The sequence below is a fragment of the Phoxinus phoxinus genome, assembly GCF_949152265.1.
Source record: "Phoxinus phoxinus genome assembly, chromosome: 15".
Taxonomy (NCBI): Eukaryota; Metazoa; Chordata; class Actinopteri; order Cypriniformes; family Leuciscidae; genus Phoxinus; species Phoxinus phoxinus.
This window is the reverse complement of record NC_136890.1, coordinates 25,044,235-25,072,034: the sequence shown is the minus strand read 5'-3', so window position 1 is coordinate 25,072,034 and position 27,800 is coordinate 25,044,235. Positions and strand designations below refer to the sequence as shown.

The following is a 27,800-nucleotide window of genomic DNA, read 5'->3' as shown; positions in this document are numbered from 1 at the left end:
TCTTTCTATGTGGTGTGACTATAGTTTGAATGAATCCCTTATTTTATTGACATTAAAATACAGAATAGTTATTTCAGCATTATCCTTAACATTGTATAAGCATTTGTTTCATGTGCCAGAATGGAAGATCTTGGAAGTTTGTGTAAATGTCACATCGATTTTCCTGGCAAAAACAAGTCTTTCATAGACAACCGTTGTGGGAAGGTCCAGTTTTTGTAAGTTTCGTTACAAGCTGTTCACACATTGGCAATAAAAAAGCGATTAATACATGACAATTCTTACATATAGCTCCTTTAAGATTTTTAAGAATAATCAGATTTGTTTATCTTATGTCATTTTTAAAAAAATTATCCAAGTTCCCCTGAAACCTGCTTAAGTGCGGCACAAAGTACATGCGATAATACATTTAAAAAAGATAAATATGCAGTGCACCAGAAAAATATAGGAAAAAGCAAACACCAGTTAGGTTCTTGATGGTTTATTAGAACAGGAAATGATAACAGAGCACAGTCTCCATGCTCAATGACAGCCAGAACTGAGGACAATGAGTTTTCAAATGTAGAAATGTGTGCGCGCATGTGTGTTTAAGTACAGTGGAGTCCAAAAATCTGAGACCGCATTGAAAATTTGGGATTTAAAATATCATTTACACCTGAAAATAAACAAGGTTTGGTATTTTGAGAAAATTTGAAACTTTACGGCATAAAAAGAATAATGATACATTTAAGATTTAGCACTATTTCCAGTTCACTAATGAAATAAAATAAAATTTGTGACATTTTTCATGTGATTCTGTACAGACAAAAAAAGAAAAGAAAAAAAGCACAAGATGCTCTTTGGATAATCTCAAATCATGCTGGAGAACACGATCATCAGGTTTTATGTAAACTACGTGCAGCTCGAGTGCTGCTGTCATTAAAGCAAAAGAGGGACAAACCGAATGCCAAGAGATTCTGATTAATTTCTCAATTCATCTTTTCACTTTATTATGCTGATAATACAATTTGTAATTCTATTCAATAAGAAAAAGCTAAATAGAATATTTTTAGACTTTTGAACCACACTGTCCGTGTGTGTGTGTGTGTGTGTGTGTGTGTGTGCGTGTGTGCATTTGTATTGTTGATTTGGGAAGCATGCATGTGACAGTCTGATTGGTGGACATTAATAGGGCACACAGTAGCATGTCGTGTTGAAGTACACACTACCTCCGTTTTCCCCATACCGAGGCTGTGTTCATGCAGATAGTTCACTTAAATTACATTTAAGCACTGAAACCATTATGTACACTGAAGGGGACACGACTTGTCATTTAATGACAATGGACCCAGTAACACGAACAGCCTCCGGTGCGAGACAAATCAGAAGTCCATCACAGTTAACAGAAGACTTGGCTCTTTTGCAAAAGTGTTTTTCTTCTTCTCTTTCATTCAGGAGAAACATCTCCCATCCATTTTTTTTTTCTGAGAAAAGGCTTTGCACAGTTCATGAACCAGGATCAAACACTGAAATTCAGGTCACAGTCGAAGAATAATCATTGTCATTGTTGAAAAAAATTCACACACCAGAAAGCAAATCAAATCACTTTCATGAACTCAATAAACCAACCTAAAACATTACCACAAAACAAACAAATAAACAAATATAAAAATGAAGATATCAGTACTGGCTAATATATTCTCTACAACTTTACAAAAAAAATTCAAACTCTGCTTGTGCTTGTCGGATGTCAGGTTTTGCAAACTGAAAGCATGTCATTTTTAAACAAACCATTTCTTTCTTTGTGTTTGCGCATTTCGTCGGGTGGCCCATTAGCTGTGGCAGTTTGTGGCTGGGGGGCTGTCAAAAAAAAAAAATCTCAGGGTTTTAAAAGACAAAGCAGAGAAAGAAACAGCCCAGACAATGAGAAAGCCTGGAGCGCACTGTCCTCACTGTTCATAGGCAGCATTTTAATTGGAAAATTGAGAGTAGGGAGCTTTCTAAAACATAGCTAGATATATTTCTGTCCAAACAAATCCATAGCAGAGTGTTTATGGCAGACTCCATTTCTTGCTTGAGAGAATTACGACATAGGAAACAGTGAAACAACCCTTGTTTATTTTCTTTTCCCCAGAAAAGCATTTTATAGAACTCCACAGCAAATTAATTCCATTTCACCGCCTCAAAATCTTGTGCGAATTAACCCAGACTGTGTTTAGCGATTGCATACAGGGTTTCACAATAACTTTGACCTGCGCTTGCTGCTAGTTTCTGCTTTGTTACTTGGGATGCGGTCGGGAAGATGATTCGCTGCTTGAGTTTTGCTGCCCACATCTCAGGCGATTGCTTTGTCAAATCTGGCTGTGAGTAAGCAAGTGGGTGCCTGCATTTCTGCACGTCTCTCACGATCATCTCTAGGGCTAAGATAGACTTAGCGTAATCACGCATGTTTCGCCTAATGGTGCAACAGAGTGAAAAGCCGGAGAGAGGGAAGCAGGGCGAGAGCATGCATGGGTGGGCAGACCTTTTTTCAGCATGGAGTCTGTGTGAGGGTGGAAAAGTTTGAAAACGAACAGAGCTGGGTGACAGCGTCAATTAAAAAACTGCATCAATAATGTTGATTGTGTAAAATAATTATACAGTTTGGAACTCAGTCATGCATTGGCACTTAAAACCCATAAATTATACACTTCATTAATGGCTTTAATGTTCAGCTTCAGCGGTTTCATCAATCCACATTCGAAAGAACACACTCCTAACCCTGTGCTCTTATATTCTCTCTCTATCAGCAACTCACCAGTGTTTTCAGTTGGAACATGGCCTGTTTTTAAACCAACATACACTTAGTGCTGAAGTATTGTTGATTATAGGACCATCAGACAATTCATGTTAAACTCTCTCATGGACCATTTTCACATTTTTGGGTTTGGAACGTAAACAATAGCAGGGTAGTCTTCTAGGGAAGTGCATGTGAGACCATAATTTTTTTGCATTACTAAAACTAAAACAAATTATATTACATTTACATGACTTTCTCAGAGAAAAGAAAAGGGGATAGATAACAGCAGTCATAAAGATGTCAAATTGACCCTCACTCCTTCAAAAGACGTTTTTGAAACCTCATTGCAACAGGGTTTAATGCCAGGTAAACATACACAAAGTATAGTGTAATATACTACTGTTTAAACGTTTGGGGCCAGTACGATTTTTTTAATAATGATTTTTAAAAAGTCTCTTATGCTGATTTAGGCTTAATTTGTTTGATAAAAAATAGAGTAAAATATTGTGAAATATTATTAGCATTTATTTTAAATGTAATTTATACCTGGTATAGCACAGCTGCATTTTAATTCAGCTGCCATTACTCGTCTTCAGTGTCACATGATACTTCAAATAAGCTGATTTGGTGCTCAAGAAACATTTCTTATTATCAATGTTGAAAACAGTTGTGCTGCTTGATATTTTTGTGGAATTCAAAAGAACAGCTCTTGTTCAAAATATATATATTTTTGTAACATTATAATTGTCTTCAGTGTCACTTTTGACCAATTTAATGTGTCTGAAAAAAAAAATATTTAAAGTTACACTTAATTACTCCTCTCACACTGTGAAAAGGGTCCATTGAGCACTGAGTAGAAAAATCCTGTAATGTGCATTACTGCCCTCTAGTGGACACACTCAGGTAATGCTAGGTGAATTACTGGTGCCCCTACGGGAAGAAAGCTGAGATAACGTCGTTCACTGAGAGGTGAATGAATTGAATAGTACACCATTTCTTTCATGCCTCTCGTGGGGTTTACAACCTTGAAACAAACAAACAAACAGAAATCCAAAGACAGCCAGAGCAAACTGAACAATGGCTGAAGTGGGCACGGTGCCACCGGGAGCCCTGTGGGTTTGAATTTTTTTGCTTTCCATCTAAATGTAACATTGTATTCATCTGATTCTGTGTGGCTTGTCAAGGCTGGCAGTGAGGGGGGACCCAGAAGGGTCCGATCTGTCTGGCTCCTCATTGACATTCTCCTGGGCTTGGCTGATGGCTAGGCCTTGACTCTTAACGGCTATTTGTTGTTGGGATGGTCTTGTCTGACTGGGCCACACAAAGAAACCCAGTGTCAGTGAGACACTCAGAATGCAGCTCCCTAGTGGCCCGGCCCAGCCCAGACAACCGAGCTCACATTTGACTCAATGGACTGCAGAGAGAACGAAGCCAGGCGGAGTGAAAGAAAGAGAAAGTGTTGCAAATGCTCTGCTCTAATTCTAACGTGTAGGGGATAAAAAAACGCACTTATCTTGGTTTTGAAGATAAACCACAAAATAAATGGGTCAAGCCAACATATGCCCCTGTACGCAATATAAAGTCATTTCCACAGTGCTTCCCTGCTCCTTCTAGAAAGCATGGGTAGATTAATCCATGATTTTTGGCGAATGCTCTTCTCTATCACCCATTTACATCTGATATTCCAGCACACAAGTCTTTCGATAAAGTCACATGGCAGTTTTCTTGATTGCTTCCTGACACTTAATAGGTAAGGGAGGGAGGGGTAGTCAGTCATTTGACATCAGATCACTTACGAAACTACAGTGAATTTTGCGTTCACATCAAGTCTGGTCGACAAGCACATTTTGGCGCGGCTCACATACACACACACAAACAGACAAAAGGAAGTTTGAGCTTGTCTGCAAAGGCCCGGGACGCACACAAAAGCAGCATCCACAGGCTCAAACGTAAAGCAAGAAAGAGGTGAAAACGAAACGGATCACTTCCATTGAATGGTTTACTGGGCGTGATATTACAGAGAGACAATCCGCGACCGCTTCGGTATGCTAAACAGTCAACATACCCATTCGCAGGATTATGATTATGTGTTTCACCTCCCATCACCCATCACATCCGTTATTCCCAAGCGATCCTTCCGTTTCATTAGACAGGGCGTGATAGAAGCCGCAAACGTGCTAAGTGGCGTCAACCCTCAGGCTGGGGAGGACGGCAGCTTTAACACCATCAACGCTCTTATTCTCTCACTCTCTGTAGTTCTAGAGCTCAGCCACTGGTGGGGGACTTGAAAGACACTGGATGGCAGTGAGAGAGGACAGGAAGGGCAGGATTACAGAAGGAGTCTGAGTCTTGGGGGTGATGGGACTCTGAAGGGTGTGAACGGCCTGGACCACTCATTGGCCATTAGGGTTGCGCTCACTTACACTTTTCACCAGCAGGTGGCTGTAGTCCTGAAGCTCATTGAGCCCCCGCTGAGTGTGGTGACCTGGCCGTACTAATGCTGCATTAGTACGCGGCTGTATTGGATACGGGTGGTGGCCAGAAGGAGTCGCGTTGTTGCTATTGAAGTTGAGCCCGTCACGGGACCATCTCAGATTTTCACCATAGTCCGTCTGCGTGGTCGTGGTAGGAGCCGACACCACCCTCCTGCGATCAGGGGAGTCTTGAGGTGTCGTCGGATAGTTGTATTCACCGGTAGAGTTGCGGGTAGGCGGGGCGGATGGTTGCCCACCCTGATCCCGCTGATTCGCAGGGTGGGAGAGGATAAGGTACCGCTGCCGCTCTGAATGCGGGGGAACATCGCCCGATCCCTCCTGCCGCCCACCCTGCAAGTATTTGGAGCTCAGGTAAATGACCGCAGAGTTCGTCGTGCAGGGTGTCCCTGTCTGGTCCAGGAAAGTATGGCTCTGGTCCCAATCGCAGTCTGTGAGATGAACGTTTGGAGTTGGACGTTTCTGCTGCAGAGGCGTCTGTTCTGGAGTGGGAAGTCCTGGGTCGATATCTCCAGATTTTGGCCAGCCGTTGGTGAACAGATTCTCAACCTGCGATCGGGGTCGTTCGCTGCCGCTGATACGAGTCACGCTGATCACGGAACCACTGCGACCGTGTCCAAGCACGCTTCCCTCCTTGTCACCCTTGCGCCGACTCCCCAAACCAGATCCGCCGGCTCTGGAACGTTGGCGATGCTTGAGGCTCATTATCCAACACACCATCAGACCCGACAGCGCCGCCCCGGTGGCAAAAGCTGAAACTGCAGACACGACCAGCAGGTTCACAGACACCAAGCCGTCTGGTTCCTCGATGAAACTCTCCTGCAGAAGACCTGAACACATGGAAAGAATATAAGTGAGCATAAAACACATTCATACCTAACAAAGAACCACAAAATTAAATTACCTTGAGTTTTTTCCCCCCAGCAAAAAAAAAAAAAAAAAAAATGAATGCATGAATGAAGGAAAATAGCAGACTAATTGCACTCATTACTACCTAAAGTGGATGTTCATTTTAACTGCTGTAATAACTGTCTTCCTGATTGAAAGCATCTATCATCAATTACGTGTTTTGGAACATTAACTTTCAAACGTCTAACACTGAATAATTCTGACAATTATTGAAACTTTTAAGCTGTATTTACAGATTCAAAAGTGCCCTGGGTGCATGTGATAGATCTGGAGTAAAGAGGGATGAGAGCAATGGATACCATTCACTTTGAAATGACAGAAGACTTAAGTTCTCAGAAGAGCACCAATTAATTATTGATGATGAGAAAAAAGGGAAAGCATAAAAATAGTGCTGCAGCAGATCAATTAGGAAAATATCGGTTAGGTTTTTTGTTCTTTGGAGCTCAAACACCAAGGACTGTTATTGATACAACTACAAGTGAGCCAAAATTACAAAACCATCCCTAAAAAGATTTAAAAAAAAAAAAAAGATATATATATATATATATATATATTTGTTGAAAAAATAAGGTGCATGGAATGTTTGTTCAACTACCCAAACATGCAAATCTATAGGGAATATCTTATTAATTTGAGAAAACTCAATAAAACTGGAGATTTCTTAGTGACTCTAAACAGCAAGAACCAACATCATAAAATGGCTTAGCAGACGAAACGCTCTTGAAACAAATTAATTTAACTGGCAAATTTATCACAATAGAGACAAATGGTAAGCATTTCACATTGGTGAAAATAAACAGCCTTAATTAGCACTTACAGCTGTTTGTTTAAGAACTCAAATAAAATGAGAAGAGAGGAGGCACAATCAATAAAAATGTTGCTACGATAATTAGCTCATAATAGCTGCCTCAATGTGGGAGTTTGTGTGTACAAAGAGTCCGCTGAATTAAAAGATATTAGCCGCAGTTGGGCACCAGGGAAAGGAACTGTACAACATGTACCATGTCGGTCATTTCATTGGGAGAAGTTGTGACAGAGTGCCTATCCATTTTCTGGTGATATACATGTTTACTTCACAGTATTCATTTTGGAGAGACAGACCACATTACCGAAATGACACTTCAAATCAATCAATGCATTCATGTGGATGCTGAGTCAGTGTTTGTACGTTTCTCTCTCTTTCTCTTGCACAGTCTCTTTCTACCCTCCCTCCATTTGTGTTTATCTCTGTCTCTGCCCTGCTACCGCTCTCTGTCTATTTTGTTTGTGGTGTGAGGGCATTATATTTATTCTATCGCAGACAGATACCAGGTGTGTGTATCTTTTCCCAGCAAGCTGACTGCTGTCTACAGCAGTAAACTATTGGTTTTTGTATTTGTCATCTTTATGATTAACTTTTTGGCTGCCACTGCCGGTGTGTGGCTGCATTGCTGCTAGAAGTTGGATAAACATCATTGGCATGGGACGGTTCTCGTCACGAACCACTGCCTAAAACAGTTCTTGTTTATGTTGTTGCAACCCACTTGTCATTCACGAGGGCCCCACCATACATCAGGAGCGGGGTCCTGAAAGGATGTGGTGAGCGGGGTGGGATGTTGGGATGATGCTATTTTCTAGGTTGTTTATGTTCATGCATTCTGGTGTTTACTTTCGGTGGCATAAGGCAACGGGGTAGAAGATGAAGTTATGTTTGAGTACTTGAAGACTTCTCTGTGCGACACACTTTGTTTACTTTTCAAACAAACTCTGGAGTAGAAAATAACAAATTCAAATGTGCCAATAACCCATTACTAGTATAAGGTAGGGCTGTAAACGATTAATCGCGATTAATCGAATCCAAAATAAAAGTTTGTGTTTACATAATATATGTGTGTGTATTGTGTATAATTATTTTGTATATATAAATACACACAAATGCATGTATATATTTGAGAAATATTTGCATTTATATACTGCATATATATTTATATATACAAAATAATTATACACAATACACACACATATATTATGTAAATAAACTTTTATTTTGGATTTGATTAATCGCGATTAATTGTTTACAGCCCTAGTATAAGGTAATCATCATTAATGCACTAGGTATCATGAACAAACTATTAAAAGCATTTTTTATTCTAGATTATTTGATCATTTTAATATATATATTTAACTGACAAATTGAATTAAGATTTACATTTACATTCATGCATTTTTACAATTACATTTATGCATTTTTAATTAAATATTAAGTATAATATTTATTTATAAATTTAGCACAGCAACTTTATGCTATTTTCAATGTACCATATGTAAATTTAATCTTGCATATAGATTGGACTGGTATGCAAATTAAGATTCCTTCATTGATCCTGATTTGCTATTTTGTTTCCCTTCTCTAATAATCAACAGCACTCAAGCCAGTAAAACAAAAATCCCAAAATAATACTGTAATAAAATACAGTACTTTACACCCCTTTTAGTGTATTAACCTTTATCGTAAACTTTATCTGTTGGAAGCGCAGCTGAGGTCATGAGAACTCGCAGAGAGCCTGACTCTCTAAAAACACAATTTAGTTTGCAAGCAGTACTAAAACACACATCAAACGCTCTTTGTATATACGTCGCTTTTTTCTAGGCGAAGCCCTAATGGTGCCTCAGATAGATATTACTCAAACCACACCGGCCTTTCTCTTTAATGAAAGAGACGTATTAAAGCATCCGCCTGTCTGGAGGGCCACCTCTCATTCTTTCTCTCCTCTCGCCTGCAATGTGTCCATCCTTTTTTTACAGTAAGATGGTGCATGCATGCAATGAATAGATTGGGGCCATCATAGATGTTGCCTTTGTAGTCACTTCGCTTTGTCGTGATGGGAAACAAAACACACAGACGAGAGCGGACGAAGGGGGAGAGGATGGTCTCAGGCACGGTTTCTTTCTTTTCGTCATTCCCGACGGGGTGACAGAAACCCCCTTTTTCCCCATTCACTTATTAAAGCTTAATGGAAGGCAGCCGGACTGTCAGGCTGAAGCGCAGCAAGCACGTCTTGAGCTGGAAGCTCCAATTACAGGCGAACAATGGCGGCGGAGCAGTCTAGTTAGAGTTGGTCTTCAGAAGGCAATAGGCCAAGTGCTAAAAGACTCAGAGCCCAGGGACTAACTGCCTTGCTTTTGCCTCTTTTTCCCCGGCTCTATTCACTAGCAGTTTGATGTTTGTTGCTTATCGCTCTCCATCTCTGCACATCTTCTCCCGCTCATCTCTCTCACTCTCTCTCTTTCTCTCTCTATGCCACGTCCTTTCATCTTCTGCTGGCTGGCTGTCTCCGGGGACGTACCCTTATTCTTTTATTCCCTGTATCACTCTATTGCTCTCTGTCTCTCTCTCCTTTTCAACCTGTAAGCAGAGAGGCGGCTAATGAAATGCTAGCAGGTTTCAGTTTCTTGTTGAGATCATGTCATTAAAAACCTCAGGTGGAATATAGATTTTCTTCTAGCAAATAAGCAACCTTCTCAAGGTTTATTAATTACCCGATCTTCTAGCGTGGGGTGAAACAGTTTAGTGTGGTAAAAACAGGCCCTTATCTGCTGCGCTTATGTAACAAACACTTATTCATGCAGTAGTTTCTGCACTACGTTAGATGCTGTGTGTGTGTAGTGTTTCATGTTAGCACGAGGCCTTACATGCGAGCGTGTGCATTTGTGTGTGTGTGTATCAGTGGCTTATGGTTCACTGACTTTACTCATTATCTTTTCTCTTTCTATCTCGGTCTTCTCTGTATTCTCTTCCCCTTTCTCTCTCTCTCTCTCTCTCTCTCTCTCTCTCTCTCTCACACACACACACACACACACACACACACACACACACACACACACACACACACACACACACACACACACACACACACACACACACACACACACACACACACACACACACACACACACACACACACACACACACACACACACACACACACACACACACACACACACACACACACACACACACACACACACACACACACACACACACACACACACACACACACACACACACACACACGCAGAAGCACTGCAGGCTATTCTCTGTCTGCATATCCTCGCTTTCTTTCTGGTTCTCGACATGTCACCCGTTTCTGGTCAACAGATTAAGTTGCGTTGTAGATGTCACATGGCAGACTAAATTAATTCAGTCCAATTAATGTGCAATTAAATTAATTCATGAATTGTACTTTGTTACTTCTTTCATTAAATCCAGGGGGGCAGTGTTCCGAAAGATATTGAAGCCGACCTGGGCGCCGCCATTGGCTAGCGGACCCCCACCTGCTGTTAGCATTCCATTGACTCCCATTCATTTTGGCGTCACTTTGACAGCGAATAACTTTACATCTAAGGCGTTTAAAGACACCGTTTGTCCATTGTTTATTTCTAAAGAAACACGAAAATGTATAAAAGGCTCCATTACCTTGTATCTTACGTTATGGCCCCGTAGAAGCAGTTTTTGTAAAAATAGGCTAACGATTGCGTCATACCCGCGCGACTCTGTCGCACAAGTCGAAAAATTACCGTATGGACAGGCAGAGAAGCTCGCAAGCAATCGGGAGGACGTGGAGGCATAAAGTCAAGGGAGAAGCCCATAGAGAGTGATAAAGTTGCTCCCGTTGCTAGCTCATGGACAGCAAATACCCACGCTCTCCGTCTCTGCGAGATTCGGACGGGAATGATTCAGATTTCTCTCGGCACAGCTACTATAAGACCTACAGGTTGCTCACGTCACATCTACGTCGTCAAGCTCAGTTTGAGCCTGCGCAGTTCGCCTTGCGATCAGGAAGTAAGTGCTTCTAATTGACTTCATTTCTCTCCGTTGAAACCTATGGGGTCGCTGTGTCCAGTTTATATACTGTCTATGATTAAATCTCAGGTGAGATTTTGTCAATAATGATTAAAAATTTGGTCTATTTTTCACACAAAGGCAATGACTTGGAATATAGCAAAAGAGTCATGTGAACCACTTACCGTATACTTTTTTCATAATTTTCACATTTAGTTTTCTATGGAAGAAATAAGTCATACAGGGTTATTACTATTACCTTGAAAGGATAGTTCCCCCAACAATGAAAATCCTGTCATCATTTTCTCACCCTCAAACCTCCATGAAATGACAGTCATATAATTCCAAAACAACATTAGACCCCATTGATTTAAAAAGGTCAAACAAGCTTGAAATGACATGAGGGTGAGTAAATAATGACAGAATTTTCATTGTGGGGGTGAGCTGTCCTTTAGGCCCAATCCCAATTCTACCCCTAAACTAGCAAGCCTACCTCGGTCAACAAACTCAATGAGAAAGACTGGCTAAATCAGCACAAACATTACACCAGAAAACCCAGTCTTGTCAGCAAAAGCTTCCAAAACAAACTTTTTAAACACGTCTGGTTCCAAGCAGAGTGTTTACAGAAAGATACTAGTGAAGACATTTATGGCTTCTTAGCTTACACTTAAAAAAACAACAACTCTCAGATCAATATACAGCTGGCGGGTTTACATACATCTGCATGTGTTCTCAATTAACTCTTCTATAATTTTCAATAAGCGAGAGCTGCTCATGGCCTATAACACTGCAATAAGGTGAAAGGCTTCCTGGCACCGGTTCAGGGTTTCTAATTCCAACATAATTGTGCACGCTACAGTCCACAATGTCTGACGATGATTAACATGAGACTAAATGGAAGGAACTGTTTGAAATAACGAGGGCTGTTGAGCTGGGGGCGAGCTCAGGATATGAGTCGCCCCACCGGAGTCGAATGTTAAGAGAAACGGTCCGCTGCTAAAACACTGTTGCCAATTGTCGCTTGCTCACCTTTTCCACATTCTGCAGACGCCCCCTAGTCAGCCGCAATTAATTGTAGTCAATTAGCGCATAGTTTTTCAACATAGCTTCCCCCATTCACAGCAACTGTTGCCGACAAACGCTAATGAGGATGCAGATGAGAGTCAGTTCAGCTGTGTTAAATTGATCAAACAAGTATGTAGGATCAGGGAAGCGTGTATTGCATTGCAATACCACAGATGTGGCGGATGGGAGCTCTACGGTAACAGGAGGTTTGCTGGTAAATTGATGGCCTTAATTTGGGGCTGAACGGTGTAAACTCTCAAATGAAATCATTAAAAAATATTCAACCTTTCCAGCATGGGTTATAAATTCAGAAAGGGACACGGCGGTATTAGTCTAGCCAATTGCGAAGCGCGACATCTGCATCCACCACAATCACGAAACAATTTCAAGTTAATCTTTCCAGCATGCTGAAGACGTAAATTCTGCCTGTCAGAATATATGACCGTATATTACCAGCTGCTAAAAACACTTCCTTATTTGTATTAAGTTAACAGGTACTGGCGGTTTGTCTCTATAACAGAGATGTTGAGTTTTCAAGCTCAGTCAGTCTGGCAGAGGTAGAATCGGTTTTCCACACATTTTCTGAATTACGAAACTTTTCTGGGTCATTCACGATCTGCTGTGGTGGCTCAAAATGCCTCTTTCATGCTTGTCAGACAGATACTCAATAAAGACACAGGTCTCTGGCTTGATGAACTGAAGAAAATCCTCTTTAGAATCAATAAAGCTTGTTTGTCCCAGGATCTGGAGCGTGTATTTGTGTAAGAGAGAAAAATGGTGTCACCGCACCTGTGGGTGCATGCAAGGTATTTCTAAGGCTGAGAGGTTTTGCTGTACGTTTTTGTGTGTCCCTTACACACACACCTGTCTGAGCTATCACTTTCACCCAGTCATGATGATCTGTGGCGGAGAGATTCTTCATGCCCTGTCAACATGCCTGGCAACCGCCACGGCAACAAGGCTCTTCGTGCTGCAGGCTTCAGTGGCAGCTGCTGTTGTCCTTTTACGCTCCTGAGTCTCTCTCTTACTGCAGTCAAACCAGCCAAGATTTCTCACACACTAAAGCTAAGTTCTAATTGCCAGAGAGTGCCCTGGGAAGTGTACTTCAGCATTCAAAATTCAAAAGTGAGCTATCCTGGTGAACACTGCATAGGGATCCTGTGAACTTCAACTGAACTACAGCCATATGCTAGTTTCTCTCTCTTGAGCAGTCTTTTACTAAATGACACATGATATTAGTAGTTTCTTGGTCTTTTTTCCACTTCCACTGATATAGTGAAGAAAGGACAGGAAATGATAGGAGAAGAAACCAAGACAACTGGAAAACTACAAAGCCAGAATCAAACTCGCGCTGACTGCATGAGCAACACAGCTAAATGTGTTGGAGAATGTGCACTAAACACAAGGTTACCTCTTCAACCTTTCTTATATGAAAATCTTTATTCTAGTATATTATATGATTATTTGTAATCATTATTTTAAAACATTGTGGTGTTTATAGCTATATGAGACCTGAATGGTATAATTAAATTGTTTTGATGGCTGTTAATTGTTGAGACAGTACTTTCTAATTACTTGTATTTAGTTTAGTAGAGAAATGTCTTTCAAGGAAAACAGGCACAATTAGTCCAAATTAATCATGTAATCATTTAAAGTCCCTGTAAAGTCAAAATTAAGTATGTGTTCTGAGTTTGTCACACCACAGAAAAATGTGTTATTAGCCAACCAGCCAAATTTGAATGATAAAAAAGCCGGCAAGTACATAAAATAAGCTATCAACATTTTGAAAAAAAATTAGCAGTAGTCTCTGCTCTCAAACGCTGTGGGCATGTCCGCTGGCTGCACTGCAACTTACACTCATTGGTGGGCACGCACTGCCGATGATGGCACAGTTATCGGCGCGACGGGAGGATGAAGGCCGAGGCAGCAGATAGTCGGTTCGGCCACATTCACCAGTAACAGCAGATTATCAGTGAATCCCAGTTGTCTCCGACTAAAGTTTATAAAACTATCCCATGTAAAATGATCACTACAGAGATGGGTTTTGGCGGTGATCCTCAGCTCTCCATCAAGGTGGCTCTTCACAAAATTAATCCACCTCTTCTTGATGTGATTTTTCGGAAATTTAAATAAGAACACCGATCTGTTTTGTTCGTGATCGCATCCAGGTAGTATGTATTTCGGTGACGAAGGCATAGCTAACTACCAAACTAGGCTGTAGTGTAGTAACTAGTCCTGACAGTAACTCTCGATTGAGCGGCAAACTGATTTGTTAGGGGAGGGGCCTATGGCAAGCCATTTTAACATTTAACAGCTAGACTGGATATGTGTTGCAGATATCTGTAATTCAGTTTTGCCTAGTCAAAAAGAACATTTCAGATATCCGCAATTACATTCTTCCTATCCATAATTGTCATTTCAGATATCCATAAAGACATTCTTCCTAGGACAAATGACACCACTTTTACCATTCATTTGTATGGGGTTTATCATTACAGATATCTACAATTCAGTTGGAGATATCCACTATGTGAATTATGGATATCTTCAATTGAATTGTAGATATCTGTAATTCTAGTTTGAGATATCTTCAATTTGATTCTGACTAGTCATAACTCCAGTTCAAGATATCTTTAATTCACCTCAATTCAAGATATCTACATGTTCCTTTTCAGATATCTTGAATTAAGTTTTGACTAGGCGAAATTACGTTGTAGATATCTGTAACTGGAGTTATGACTAGTCAAAATGGCGTTGTAGATATCTCAAACTGGAGTTAGGGATAGTCATAATTTAATTGTAGATATCTATTATCAAGTTATAGATATCTTGAAATTCATTTTGGTTAGAGATATCTGCATTTTGAGATATCTGTAACTTTCATTCTGCCTAGTCAAAATGTAATTACAGATATCTTGAATTAGAGTTTTGACTAGGCAAAATGACGTTGCAGATATCTGTATGCAAATTAGGCCCGCATCACACTTTAGGCGGGAGCAGAGCATGTTTTTAATGCTGTTAGCTACTGTTTTAACCTAAAAATCAATACCTACAGGCTATCATGGGTTTTTACTGTTAAAAAATAAAATAAAAAATAAGAACTAATCAGAACTAAGAACTTTTTTTTCTCATCTAAGGAAGTTAATGTTATTGCACTGCCATGGCAAGAATAGCATGCATGTAAGCATCTTTATTAAAGTGAATTAATGTGAATCTCTCTCATGCGTAAATTCTACATCAACAATAACCTACGGTAATTTTAAGCATGATCATAAACATAGAAATGCATGGCAAACATTGCATGTTGCCAATATTTTTGAGAAACCCGCAGGCTAATGCTAATGAGTACAATTTGTGTCATGCTGGAAACATTTTCTGGTGTTTTTCGATTACAGCCAATGCCATGACCGCTTCTTTCTTCTTCCATTCATAGAAATAAGGAAATTAACCCACTTCTTCTTTGATTATGGCGGGGAGGGGAAATTACGTATTCATGGATAGCTAAAATAGAGCAACCTCATGCAAAATAATTTGCTCTAGTCATAATAACGTTTGAGATATCTTTAACTTTCATTCTGCCTAGTCAGAACTGAATTACAGATATCTGCAATTGTCATTTAAGATGTGTGTATGGCAAGCCGTTTTAGCATTTAAACCTTTGTCCTGACTATCTATAAATATATTTAAAGCTAGTAACAATTGTATTTTGACGAGTGATAATTATAATTCGCCTAGTCAGATTGACAATTAGAGATATCTGCAATTATAATTGCACTAGTAAGAAATCCGATTTGAGATATCTGTAATATATATTTGACTAGTCAAAACTCCATTTAAGATATCTGCAATGATGTCATTGCTATTTTTAAAAGACGCGTCGTCTATCCGCAAAGGTAATTAGAGATATCTCTAATTCGATTACGACTAGTCACAATTATATTTGAAGATATCTGAATTGCACTTGCTCCTAGTCGAATCCCCTGTTGCGTGACGTGGAACTACATTTCCTCAGCACCGCCCAGAGTTCCTCCGCTCCTCCCTAGCAATAGACAATCACCCAATGCTTGACTGAATAAATGTATCCATTTATTAAGAATCAGTCTATAGTTAATTTATTGAGTGAAAACTTTATTTGTTCAGCTACAGTAGAAAGAAATTAAGCACTGTTTATTTTATTTGTGTCTTATAGTATTTGTCATTTTGTTTGTAATTTGCTTTTTTGCTTATTTTTAATAGCAAAGATTAAATTAAATTAAATATCTAGGCCTATATTGTAATTATAAAATTACATTAAATAAATAATTAAATAACTCGTTTCATGAAATAAGATTTTGGTCGTCCCAAACCTGTTCAGAATTGTGAAAGGTTAGCAAATGTTAACATGATTGATAATAATGTCAATGTTGCAAACATCTTTGTAAGGACACTGGCATGTAATCAGTTATTTTATAAAGGGGAAGGAATGGTCAAAAAGCAGGGCAGGAACAGAGTTTTTTTTTTTTAAATTAATTTATAAAACAATGATTTGTAAGTTCTGTCATATTTTTCAATTACTTTTACTGTTTTAGTTTTTTCCCCATGGTATCGATTCAGTATTGAATACTCCTCGAACTCCTCCTACTCCTCGCTCCTCGAAGACAAAATGGTTAGAAAAGGCGGGGCTTAGCAAAGGGGTGGTTTGAGTACACAATTAAGATATCTATAAAATAATTTCGACTAGTCAGAATGTTCATTCAAGATATCTACACTGACATTCTTCCTAGTCACAAAGCTGAATGCAGATATCTCCAAAGAAAGATCCTCCTAGTCAAAAAGCAGACTGAGATATCTACAATTAAATTGAAGATATCTTTAAATGAGTTTTGACTAGGACGAGTTCCAATTCAAGATATCTCTAATTAAGTTTTGCCTAGTCAAAACTCCAGTTCAAGATATCTACAACTGTAATTTGACTAGTAATAAATTATTTAAAGATATCTACATATGTATTTTTGGATATCTTAAAAAACGATGAATTAAAGATATCTCCAATTTGATTATGACTAGACAAAACCCAGTTAGAGATATCTTGAACTGGAGTTTTGACTAGGCAAAACTTAATTAGAGATATCTCTAATTTAATTGCCACTAGTGCAATTATAATTTGAGATATCTCTAACTGGGTTTTGTCTAGTCATAATCAAATTGGAGATATCTTTAATTAGAATTTCCACTAGTCAAAACTCATTTGTAGATATCTGAAAATATTTTCCAATTGAAGTCAATGGAAGAATATGACTAGTCATAAAAGCATTGTAGATATCTGTAATGTATATTACGACTAGTCAAATTAACATTGTAGATATCTTCAATGCATATTACGACTAGTCACAATCACATTGTAGATATCTTAATTGCAATTACGACGAGTCAAAATTGCAGAAGAGATATCTGGAACTGGAATTATGACTAGTCAAAACTGATTTATGACTAGTACGGGAAGGAGTATTTAATGCTAAAACGGCTTGCCATATGTGTGACGAGTTGAATGTCGTTTTCAATGACGTCATTGCAGATATCTGTAATTCAGTTTTGCCTAGTCAAAACTGAATTACAGATATCTCTATCTGTCGTTTCGACTAGTCACAATTACGTTACAGATATCTTGAATGACAATTCCACCTATCCAAAATGTAATTACGACTAGTCAGAAAGACATTGTTGATATCTACAATGTTAATTCCAGATAGTCAAACTTAGCTTTTAAATGTTAAAATGGCTTGCCATAAGGGGCCAGCCTCAGTGGCTCCAGTGCGTCATCAAGTAGGGGCGTGTCCAGGAGCTCAGGGGCTCCAGTGCGTCATCGAGCCCCCGTTTTAGCCCCGCCCCCCCAAACAAATCCGGAACACAGCAATGGTGAAAAACTGTTTTACGGTCTAACTCCACAATTCAGTACTTCACAGTCTTTGTAATATGTTTTAGCAATACATTTCTAACATTTATAATGCGTTTAGATTTTTTTTTTTTAGAATTGCCTTTACAGGGACTTTAAGTAATAAAGTTTCAATTCCATAAATTACACTTCTTGTCATATCAATTCAAATTCCAATTGGATGTGGCCATGCACAACTCATGGATTGAAAGGGAGCCAATTCTTCAATTTTGCCCAACTCAGGTACACGGAATGACCTACTTCAGTGTAGAAATACATGTGTTTGTCCATGGCTAGATTAATGACCTGGACATGAAGGTCATGAGATGTTGTACTCCAGGAGAACATGAACTGCCCCTGTGGGAGTGTTGGAAAGGTCTGGAGGGCAAGAGCACCACATCAGTCTTATAAACACTCACTTTAACAACTAACCCCTCTATAAAGCCTAACATACTCCACAGAGCATACAAAACGTGATTCACACCAAGTGTGACACTACAAAATGACAACTCATCGAAATTCAGAGTAAAAAAAGATACGACACATCAAACGTGTTCAGTTCTGTTCACAATATTACAGTTTTACTGTATCAAGTAAATGCTGCCTTGCTAAATATAAGACACTTATGCAAAACATAAAAAAATCAAAACAAATCCCAAACTTATGAACAGTAGTGTTATGAGATGTATGACTACAGCTGATACCAATTACAGTGGAGAAGCAAATTTGCCAGCATGTGCCTCATTGCCTTTTTCTGCATGGCTGTCATCCCACTCCACGAGAATGACAGCACCGTGCACTTCTTTGTGTAACATGGACTTCAATTAGATCGTGATTGCAACCCACTGTTTTCCGAGTCAAAACACCACCTTTCTCCAGGAAATATTTTAGCAGCAGCATAATTGCCTCCATCTGTGTCAACTCTGTGATTATATTCAAATGCTTTAGCAGCAACGTACACACGAGAGAAAAGGGTAAGCGGGAGGGCTATAGATGCAAAGAAAGAGTAATGGGGCTTATGACTTTCTGTTCTTTATACACATACTGTAGTTGAACTGCAGATTCGAAGAGAAGCCTCATTTTGCAGTCCATTCACTCGTAACAACGGCCTGCATGACAGTTTTCTCCTACACTAATGCCTCCCTCCCTTTTGATGCCTGGTTTAACAGCGCTGACATTTGCTGATGAGTTTTCTGTGCAAACAATGACTCCGTCGGTCCCACAAGTGAGCGTGGTTAACATCTACCGGCTTTTTGACAACGGCGGCAGGTATATTTAGATTACACCCCAGTGTGAAAATGATTCAGTGAGCTTTGGGGTGGTCGACTTCTCAAAAGGAATCTGTCAGGAGTTTTTGGGAACCGCAATTCATCAAAGCTGAATTATCCTTTGGGACTGTTTGCACAGTTAGCTTACAATGAACCGAATGAAGGAAGTGTCTGAATTGGATGAATTTCCTAACTTTCTAACCTAATGTAATTACTATAGGTCTTCCTTTGGTAATAATTCACAGTCTACTCCACCCCTCATATGACCTGGAATTTTACAATGAAAAGGATACTGTTGAAGTTTAAGGACCGTTAAATTAGCCGCTAATCCTGTAATCGATACGGCTGACTTAAAGGTCGCGACCTGTAAAGGGTTAACACCACATTGAGCTGAGATCAGGCGAGAGAGCAAAGTGTCCGCCCAGGCTGGAATGTAAAAACTCATGCTATCCTCTCTCATGCTAGCATTCCACTCTTTATACAACATGCACCCTGTACTCTAACAACAAACAAGTTAATTGTTTCAAGCACTGTTGATGATTTCTTGAGCAAAGTTGTTGCAGCTAGTGTAGTCATCATCCATCATTATGCAAGAATTTGTAAACCTGGCAGCCTATCTAAGCCGAGAGAGAGAGGCAGAAAGATAAAGCCAAAGAGATAGGCCCTCAAAATGCAGAAAGACAAGTGGCTGTTGGCGGCCGCGTCTCGGGCCTTTGAGGGCGGGCCTCACAGGTCAACTAAATTAAAGCGTCTGATGTCTACATCTACTTTGATCAGCTTCCCTTTGGAGTATCAGGCAAAAGGGGAGCTGACATTTTGAAGCAGATCGCTAAGTGCTTGGTCAGGGCACAGGAAGAGCAGTCGCATCTCTAATTACGGTCCTCACACTGATGAGCAAAATGAGAGAGACGGAAGGAACTGCCTGATCGGTTACTCAAACACCGAGGTGAAGTGAAGGTGGAAGAAAGATACAGAAAGATATATTTGGGCAGTTACATCATACAGAAGTGTCCAGCAATGTGACAAGCTATGCACCATTAAAACTGCATTTTTTTCTTCTCATTCTTTCTAATTACTATGGATGCAGCTTTTATACAGCCTCATATTAATGACTTAAAAATTCTTTTAAAAACTCATTTGTCTCACTGCAGGATCACTTAATATGGTCATAATAAAGAATCAGATTTCCCCCTTTAACAAAAAAACCCATTCATTTTTTGTAGTTTATTTTATTTTATTTCTTATCAAAACTTCCTAAACAGTGAAAAAACAGCATTAATTGGAACTAAAACGTTAAAATGACTAACATTATAAGTGGACTTCAGGGAATTTGTTTTTAATTAAATTACCTCTAAATGAACTGCAATCCACCTTGTTTTTCCAACACATCGTAAGCTATTTTCTGTGAATGTGAAATACTTCCATTCATTAGTTGCTTTTAAGTACTGTCATAAACTAGAAGAAAATAACAAACTGCACTAAAACTATATGAGCTACAAACCAGTGTTTATGATTACAATAACACGTTAAAATAATATGATGAATTAAAGGTATAGCGGAGGATTTTCTTTTTCCGGGTGGGTAGCCTATACTATTGGTCCACCTAAGTGTCAATCATTCTGGTGATATGTTTACGTAAGGCCGTTCACACGCTGGCGTGCGCTAAAAGCACAGGTTGGGCTTCCCACTGATGCCGCAGTCGCGAAGATTCTACTAGACAGGTAAAGTTTGTCATGCTATTTGGAGAAATCCATTTAAAATCACTGCTAGTAGGCGTTCCCTCTCGGGAGCAAATATGTGTTGCGCATGTGCATTTAAAAAAAAATAGGAGAGGGCAGGTCTTTTCTAAAATTAGGAAAGATCCTCCGCTATACCTTTAAGTTTCCAACATAAATCAGCATAACAGACTATAATAACAAACTGGCTGAGACTGGAAGCCTTGCATATTTCAGTTACAATATTCAGATAGTTAGGAAAGGGGTCATGTAGAAAAAACTTATTTTACTAGATCTATTGGGAAAAAAGATCATTAACACACTCTTCTTTTCCAAACTAAAAACATCCAAAACAGTACAAAAAGCATTTATTGAAAAAAAGCTGCAAAAAATATCCATTACTTCTGCTTTGCCAAAAGACCAACAAAATGACTCGCATACCGGTAAGTAGAAAAATGTATGTTATGACCCCTTAAATTGAACTGAAATTGGCAAAATGGTCATTTATAGTATAACAATTAAAACTATCAAAAATACCTAAAATCTTGATATTGACAAAAAAGGTTCATGTTATCCGTCAACTTAGTTTGTACCGCAGTTTTAAAGAGTACTGGTTTTTGAGAGAGTAATTTTACACTATTTGTAAACCAAGAGAGGCAGAGTGAAAGAGTGAGGGAATGAGAAATCGCTTCTGCAGTGCAGACGGGAGAGAGTTATATCAGCGCAAGGCCTTTGGGAATTGCCGCAGTGACGGTTCTGTGACACGGGAGACATCAGAGCTTGCTCTCTACATCACTCACGGCCTTGTCTGCGCACCCAACCCCACCCCCAGACACTTGCCCTCAGTCACGGGCTCCAGCTTGTCTGACAACCAGCACCACCACTCCTCCATCTATACTTGCTTTACTTCATCTCTCGACCATTTTGGTCTCTGCATCTGCCTCGTTGGTTTATGGATCCCACCCTTCGCAATCATTCAGCCCAGACCGAGTCAGAGAGACGAGATGAAAATCAATTCTTTTCCTCTGCCCCCACTTCCACTGACCACTTTTCTGTCGTTAAGCAGAAGCTGTTAACATCAGCCATCTAAGCCCTGTCGGACATGCAAGCGGACATCTGGGGTCATATGAAGTTCAGTCTTATCCGGGTGATCTCCATCACTGAGGCTGCCCCCCGAATCTTCTGTCTGTAACCCTCCCAGCAGTAGATGAAAGCCAGTCACCAGCTACAAACTGTGATGGATGCAGTGCTACATCCTCTAAACTGCCCACTTCTCAACCCCTGGCCTGTGTCTCTCTGCACTGCAGGCCCAGGAGAAGCACACTTGAGGAGCGTGATGGATGTGACACGTGGTCTGCTGATCAAAGCCTTGCAGGCAAACACTTATTTACACACGACTTATTACAGATGAAGAATGAGATGCTTTCCATGCAAGCCCCCAGTCTAAGAGTCACTAGAGAGACACCCCGCCTACCAGACCAGCTTAAACCAGCATGAGTTTACATGCTGATCAGCACTGGTTTATGTCAGTTAGTGCTGGCCTATCTAAATCTAATATTCCTTAAAACAAGATCAATTTACTCTAGAAGCAACACTACATAAGATGTTAAGACTTGTTTTTGTAGATTATATTAATAAATGTTTTGAACATAAGCTTATTTTGTCTTACTGCACTGGCAAATTTTTGTTTATACTTAAAATAAGTGGAGAAAAAAATCTGCCACCGCAGTAGTAAGACACCTGCATTAAAGATACAGTCGAAGAAAACATGCCTTAATATTTAATGCAGTGTTGCTTCTTAAGGAAATGTATCTTGTTTCAAGGATTTCTAGACATTTTACTAGAAAATATGGCGGCAGCAATTCTGCACAGCAGAAAAATAAGAAAAAAAAGAAGGCAGAAATTCTACACAGTAACTCTATTATATTGGGTAAAGTTAATTCTGAAACAGAATTAAATATTTGTATCAATACTTTCAATACTGAATGAAATAGAAGTACAGGTAACACTTTAAAAAAAGAGTTAATAAAATGCCATGAGAAATAAATATCATGAGATGTATAAATTAACATTTATTTATTATCTATAATGAACATTAAATTAACAATGAACAATAGTATATACTTGTATTTATTATTAATTTATTATTAACATAAATAATATGAATAATTTTAGAGTATGAATAATTATAAATATAATCATTATAATTATATGTCATACTATATTATTTAAAATTAATCTGTATTTATGAATGCTTTAAAAATGGGTTGTTTGTTAGGTTAGCTCATGATACCTGATGCATTAATTAATTGAAAATAATTTGACAATATCTCATTGGAATGCAGATATTTGTCGCAAAGTTCTGAAACAGAACAAACTTATGCTATTTTTTTTTTTTAAAGGGAAGTTTTCTAAGAATATCAAAAAACAAAATAAAGCTCTCTTACATCACATTATTCATGCTGCTGTGACAGAGCTACTATTTTTCCCCTGACTTACTGATCTTCTCCATTAGGAAACACATTAGCAAATACAGCAGTTGGCCCCACCACCCCATTACTTTCTGGCTTGTGCACCACAACTGAAACAGGGCCTGGAAAACTTCAAAAGCTCCTGATGAGCAGATTAAAATCCAGCCAGGCAGACATGATCATTATGCAATATTTATACATCCGAGTGTTTGTGGCTCACAGCAGATGAGCGAGGTCTCCTGTGGTGGACCCAAGATTAACATGCACCAATGCCTGTGCAGAATCAGCGGTGAGATCAAAGGGGTTCTGCATCGACTGAGTATTTCAGACTGAACGATTGATTTGCTGCGATGAACCCCACCCAGAGAGGTTCACCCAGAACTCGACGCTGTTCCAAGACGAACATAATCGGAGATGAAAGGGGAACTATAAATAGAAAGCGTGAGTTGTGATCACCACCCGAACAGAGGCTCTTGCAGCAGAACAGAAGCTTAAAATGGGGCGGAAAACGACGGCGGCTGCAGGTCTGACGGGACGAGGGGAGAAAACGGGAGGTCACAGCATGAAGAGTTTTATTGTCGTAATAAAAATGTACTCTTACCGTCGCAGTCGCCCAAGTGAGAAGTGTTTCCGTGCTCGACGTCTTGCTCGAAGGGAAGCCTGTGGTGAAAGAACAGTAGTAGAAACATTCATCAGCAAACCACATAAACAGGCCACAAAACTGCACCGTCTGAATTACAGTAATGTCTGTGTATTTTCTCTCTCTCTCTCTCTCTCTCTATTTTCTTTGAAAGAAAAACACATTCTAAAATGTTTTTTTTTTTCTGGTCTTTTGCTCCTCTTGGCTTTGATAATAAGCAATATTGCAAATTAAAAGCCTGTGCAGGATGTGTGCAGAAACTCAATCTGTGCTCGTGATCAAATCTTGTGCACACAGAGGCATCACAGTGCTCTATTAGAGATGTTCTGTGTTACCTTAAAGCCACATTAATGAAGAAAAATGACTGCAGTCGACTCACGAATGGCTTCCTTCCAACCGCATAAGTCAAACAGAGGAAAGGCCGAAGGCTACGCACAGCAGAAGCGTGCATTGGGGGACCAGCCTCTTTCCACTACCGTCGGCAATTAGTTAAAGCCCAGGACAACAAGCCAGCCAGGGGTCTTTTACTGCCAGGGTCTTAGTTTTTCAGAAGATACGTTTACACCCGTGTGGTTAAACTCTTTCTGTGAAATATCTATAAAATATAATGTTTCTACAAACTGCAGGCGCAGAGCAGTAATCTCCAGAACTCCTCTGAGAGAAGATGGCTGTTTTTTTTTTATACTATAGCGGTAAACCACCCCGAGAATTTAAATGAGCACACGGATTCCTTCCCGCCGCTCTCCTGAGGATGAACATTAGCCATACTGTAGAAATTGAGAAGCACATAAAGACAGATAAACAGCCGACAAAACGTCCCTGAACTTGTTTTGCATATTCACTGTTTGTGTATATTAGCAAGTGGCAGTAATTAGAACTACTTCTGTATCGTTTTTCCGCTGTGAAATTCAATTGGTGAGAATTTTTCAGCATTATGCGAGACAGAATCGATCGACAGGTTGACCGTCCTTGGTAAATCAAATCAGATCCAGCCAGAGAGCAGTAATTGCATAACGGCGCTGAGGTAAAACGTCTCCAAGTTTTGATCTCAGAATACCGGCAGACAACCTGTATTTGCACATAAAACTCAATAAAACCGTCTCTGAGGACGGATATCATTTCACAAGTGTATTTAAATAGACACACAACACAAAAAGTAGTATTTTTTAGATGCTGAAGATGGAACTCTTGTTGTTTATGTAAAAAGACGCTGTTATCAGGTACATTGTTGAAACTCACCTGGTACCTGCACGGAGGAAAGAGCAGGTGCTTCCTCTGGTCCAGCCACAGTAGGGATCCCGTGAGGCGATGCAGTTTCTGTGAAAAAACAGAAAAAATAATGAATGATACCCCTACAGCGCCAGACTGTATATAGTTTAATTCCGCTGGATTTCATCCAAGTATGATCCACCTGGTTCAGTGCACACATTAGATGTGTGACATGTGTTAGTGCGCCTCACTGGGCTGCACTGATGGCCCATGGGCACAAACAACAGAGCACGGGCTGGTGCCTGTCCCTGACCAGTGATCACAGAAACAGAGCTATCCTAGAGCTGAAAGCTATAAACAATTGCTAGACTTGTACTTAAAAGGACAAATGGTTCAGGCACTAAATTATGTCACTATTCATGCTACATTTGTATTTTAGGGGTAGGTTTAAGTTCCGGATTAGCTTAAATAGCTTTATTTAACAACAGTATCAATGAGTCAGTGGGAGGTTCCCAGTTGCATAGCTAGGTAAAAGTATGAATGCGTGGTTTGTCCACAGGTTTTAGATAAACATGAAAAAAAACTCCAATTGGGAACATTTTGGGATATTGGAACTGACCCTTATTGATTAAACCATCAAAATATGAGTAGTATGTTATATTGGGAAGAAGACAACACTAAACTTGGTTAAGATATTTAAATGCAAAAAATTAGCAATAAATAAAAAAGGCAAACTAAAGCTTATCATGGACTGTATATTTTATTTTGCTATGCAAAAAATGCATATAAAAACAAAAAGCTCATGAAATAAAGCACATGTTGTCTACAATATAATTAGTTATTAATATTTTGTTGGTTCTCCTTGTTTTTGATTACAGCAGCTATTATCTAGGAATCCTACATCACAACTTAACAAGCGAATAAGCTTTGTGCATATGCCATGCATAATATTATATCTTGCCAAGCCTTCTTAAATTTTTTTTCCAAAGCTGAGATTCATTCATCAGCTTTGTTTGAGGTATAGAATTTCCCAAAGGTTTTCAATGGGATTAAGAAAAGCCTTTGTTGCATGTGTGGTGTGTTTTGGATCGTTAATTGTGTTAGAAATTACACGTTCGGTCTCCAAACAGATGCTGCATGACTTGTCCTCAAGCCACTTCTTGGTTGTCTTTGCAACTTGGACAAGAGCATTGTCTTGTTGAAGATCATTCCTCTTAAGATAACCTTTCAATTGTGGAAAGCAAGCCATTCTGCAATATTCTCCAGTACTGCAAAGCATTAAATGACTTTTCACAGTAGCTCACCAATACCAGCAGCTAAAAAGACTTCCCACACAATGTCACCTCTTCCCCCATGCTTTGCTGTGGTAAAGATGCATTTTTTAATTTATTTCTCACCAGATTTTCAAAGACACCACTCTGGAGCATCACCATGCAACTCGTGTTTCATTGTGATTCATCACTCCACAAAAACTTCCCATTTTCTGCCAAAAACATTCTGTCTTTGATGTTTGTTTTTCTGAGACAGCAATGGCTTTTTAAGTAGTGCATTTGCTTAAATTTTGTTAATTTCCTGACCAATAATTTGTGGTTAAGACAATTACAAGCTTAGTGTTTTGCCATTCTGGGAGTGTGAGTGTGTGTTGGGAGTGTCTGTGTGTGTATATATATGTATGTGTGAGTGTGTATGTGTGTGTGAGTGTGTGTGTCACTTACTTCATGCAGCGGGAATAGAGCTGGCAGCGTGCTACAGGCACTTTGATCACGCAAGAGGGAAAAGCCAGTAGGAGGCTGTGACTGATGCGGTCCAGCGTGAGAGAGAGCAGCTGCCTGGCCTGAGGAGAGTCCGTCCCACACCTGGAACACACACGGTCCAAATCAATTTGCAACAAATTAAAGGAGTGCAGGGAGAAAGTCAAACACAATTTACACAGAGAAAACACTCAAGCACAGATTGATACAGAATGACCTTAATAAAGCCCAAACAGTCAAGCCTAACAGTCTGATAATGTTTATCAGAACTCGATACACACACACACAATACTGTCCTTTTAACACATTGGACCTAAGTTATGAAAGTTTGCTGTCATCTTGAAACTAATATTATTAAAGATCATGAAAAATTTCCACCAAGGCCATCTATCCATTAAGATACCAGCTTGTTATATGGGTCTAATGAACCGACACTAACTTTCACCCTCTGAATGAAAAATAGGATGAGGCGTAAAGGGCTTCAAACAGAAAACACGTGTCGTATTAATGCGATATCATATTAATGTGTTGTCACTTTGTGCTTGGCCTCAGTAACTAATCAGATTGATATCTGGGAGTCTGGCAGCCGCCCACTCCTCTGTGCTTTAGACTTAATTGGCACTTACCACTTAGAGTATCTCTTTTGCACTTGTCATGCTGGCTTGAAAGCACATTTGTTTGTATACATATGCACACATACATGACATATGGTTATAGAAACGTTTACTATAATGGCCTCAATAGCAGCGGAGATATCATTAGTACTTTATGCATCGGATCGGAGTAATGAGC

At 39.5% G+C, this 27,800-nt stretch overlaps 1 protein-coding gene across 7 annotated transcripts in view; it reads right to left on the bottom strand.

The window, feature by feature from the left end:
- Nucleotides 1–19: 19 nt before the first annotated feature.
- Nucleotides 20–27,800, bottom strand: part of sema6bb (sema domain, transmembrane domain (TM), and cytoplasmic domain, (semaphorin) 6Bb) — a 129,411-nt gene continuing 101,630 nt past the window's right edge. For all 7 annotated transcript variants that reach the window (XM_079637286.1, XM_079637282.1, XM_079637288.1 and 4 more), the window contains 4 exons: nucleotides 26,973–27,113; nucleotides 25,288–25,365; nucleotides 24,010–24,068; nucleotides 20–6,077 (listed from right to left, as the gene is read on the bottom strand). In XM_079637286.1, the coding sequence (XP_079493412.1) occupies nucleotides 5,149–6,077; nucleotides 24,010–24,068; nucleotides 25,288–25,365; nucleotides 26,973–27,113 (1,207 nt within the window). In that variant the 3' untranslated portion in view covers nucleotides 20–5,148. The remainder of the gene's footprint in view (nucleotides 6,078–24,009; nucleotides 24,069–25,287; nucleotides 25,366–26,972; nucleotides 27,114–27,800) is intronic.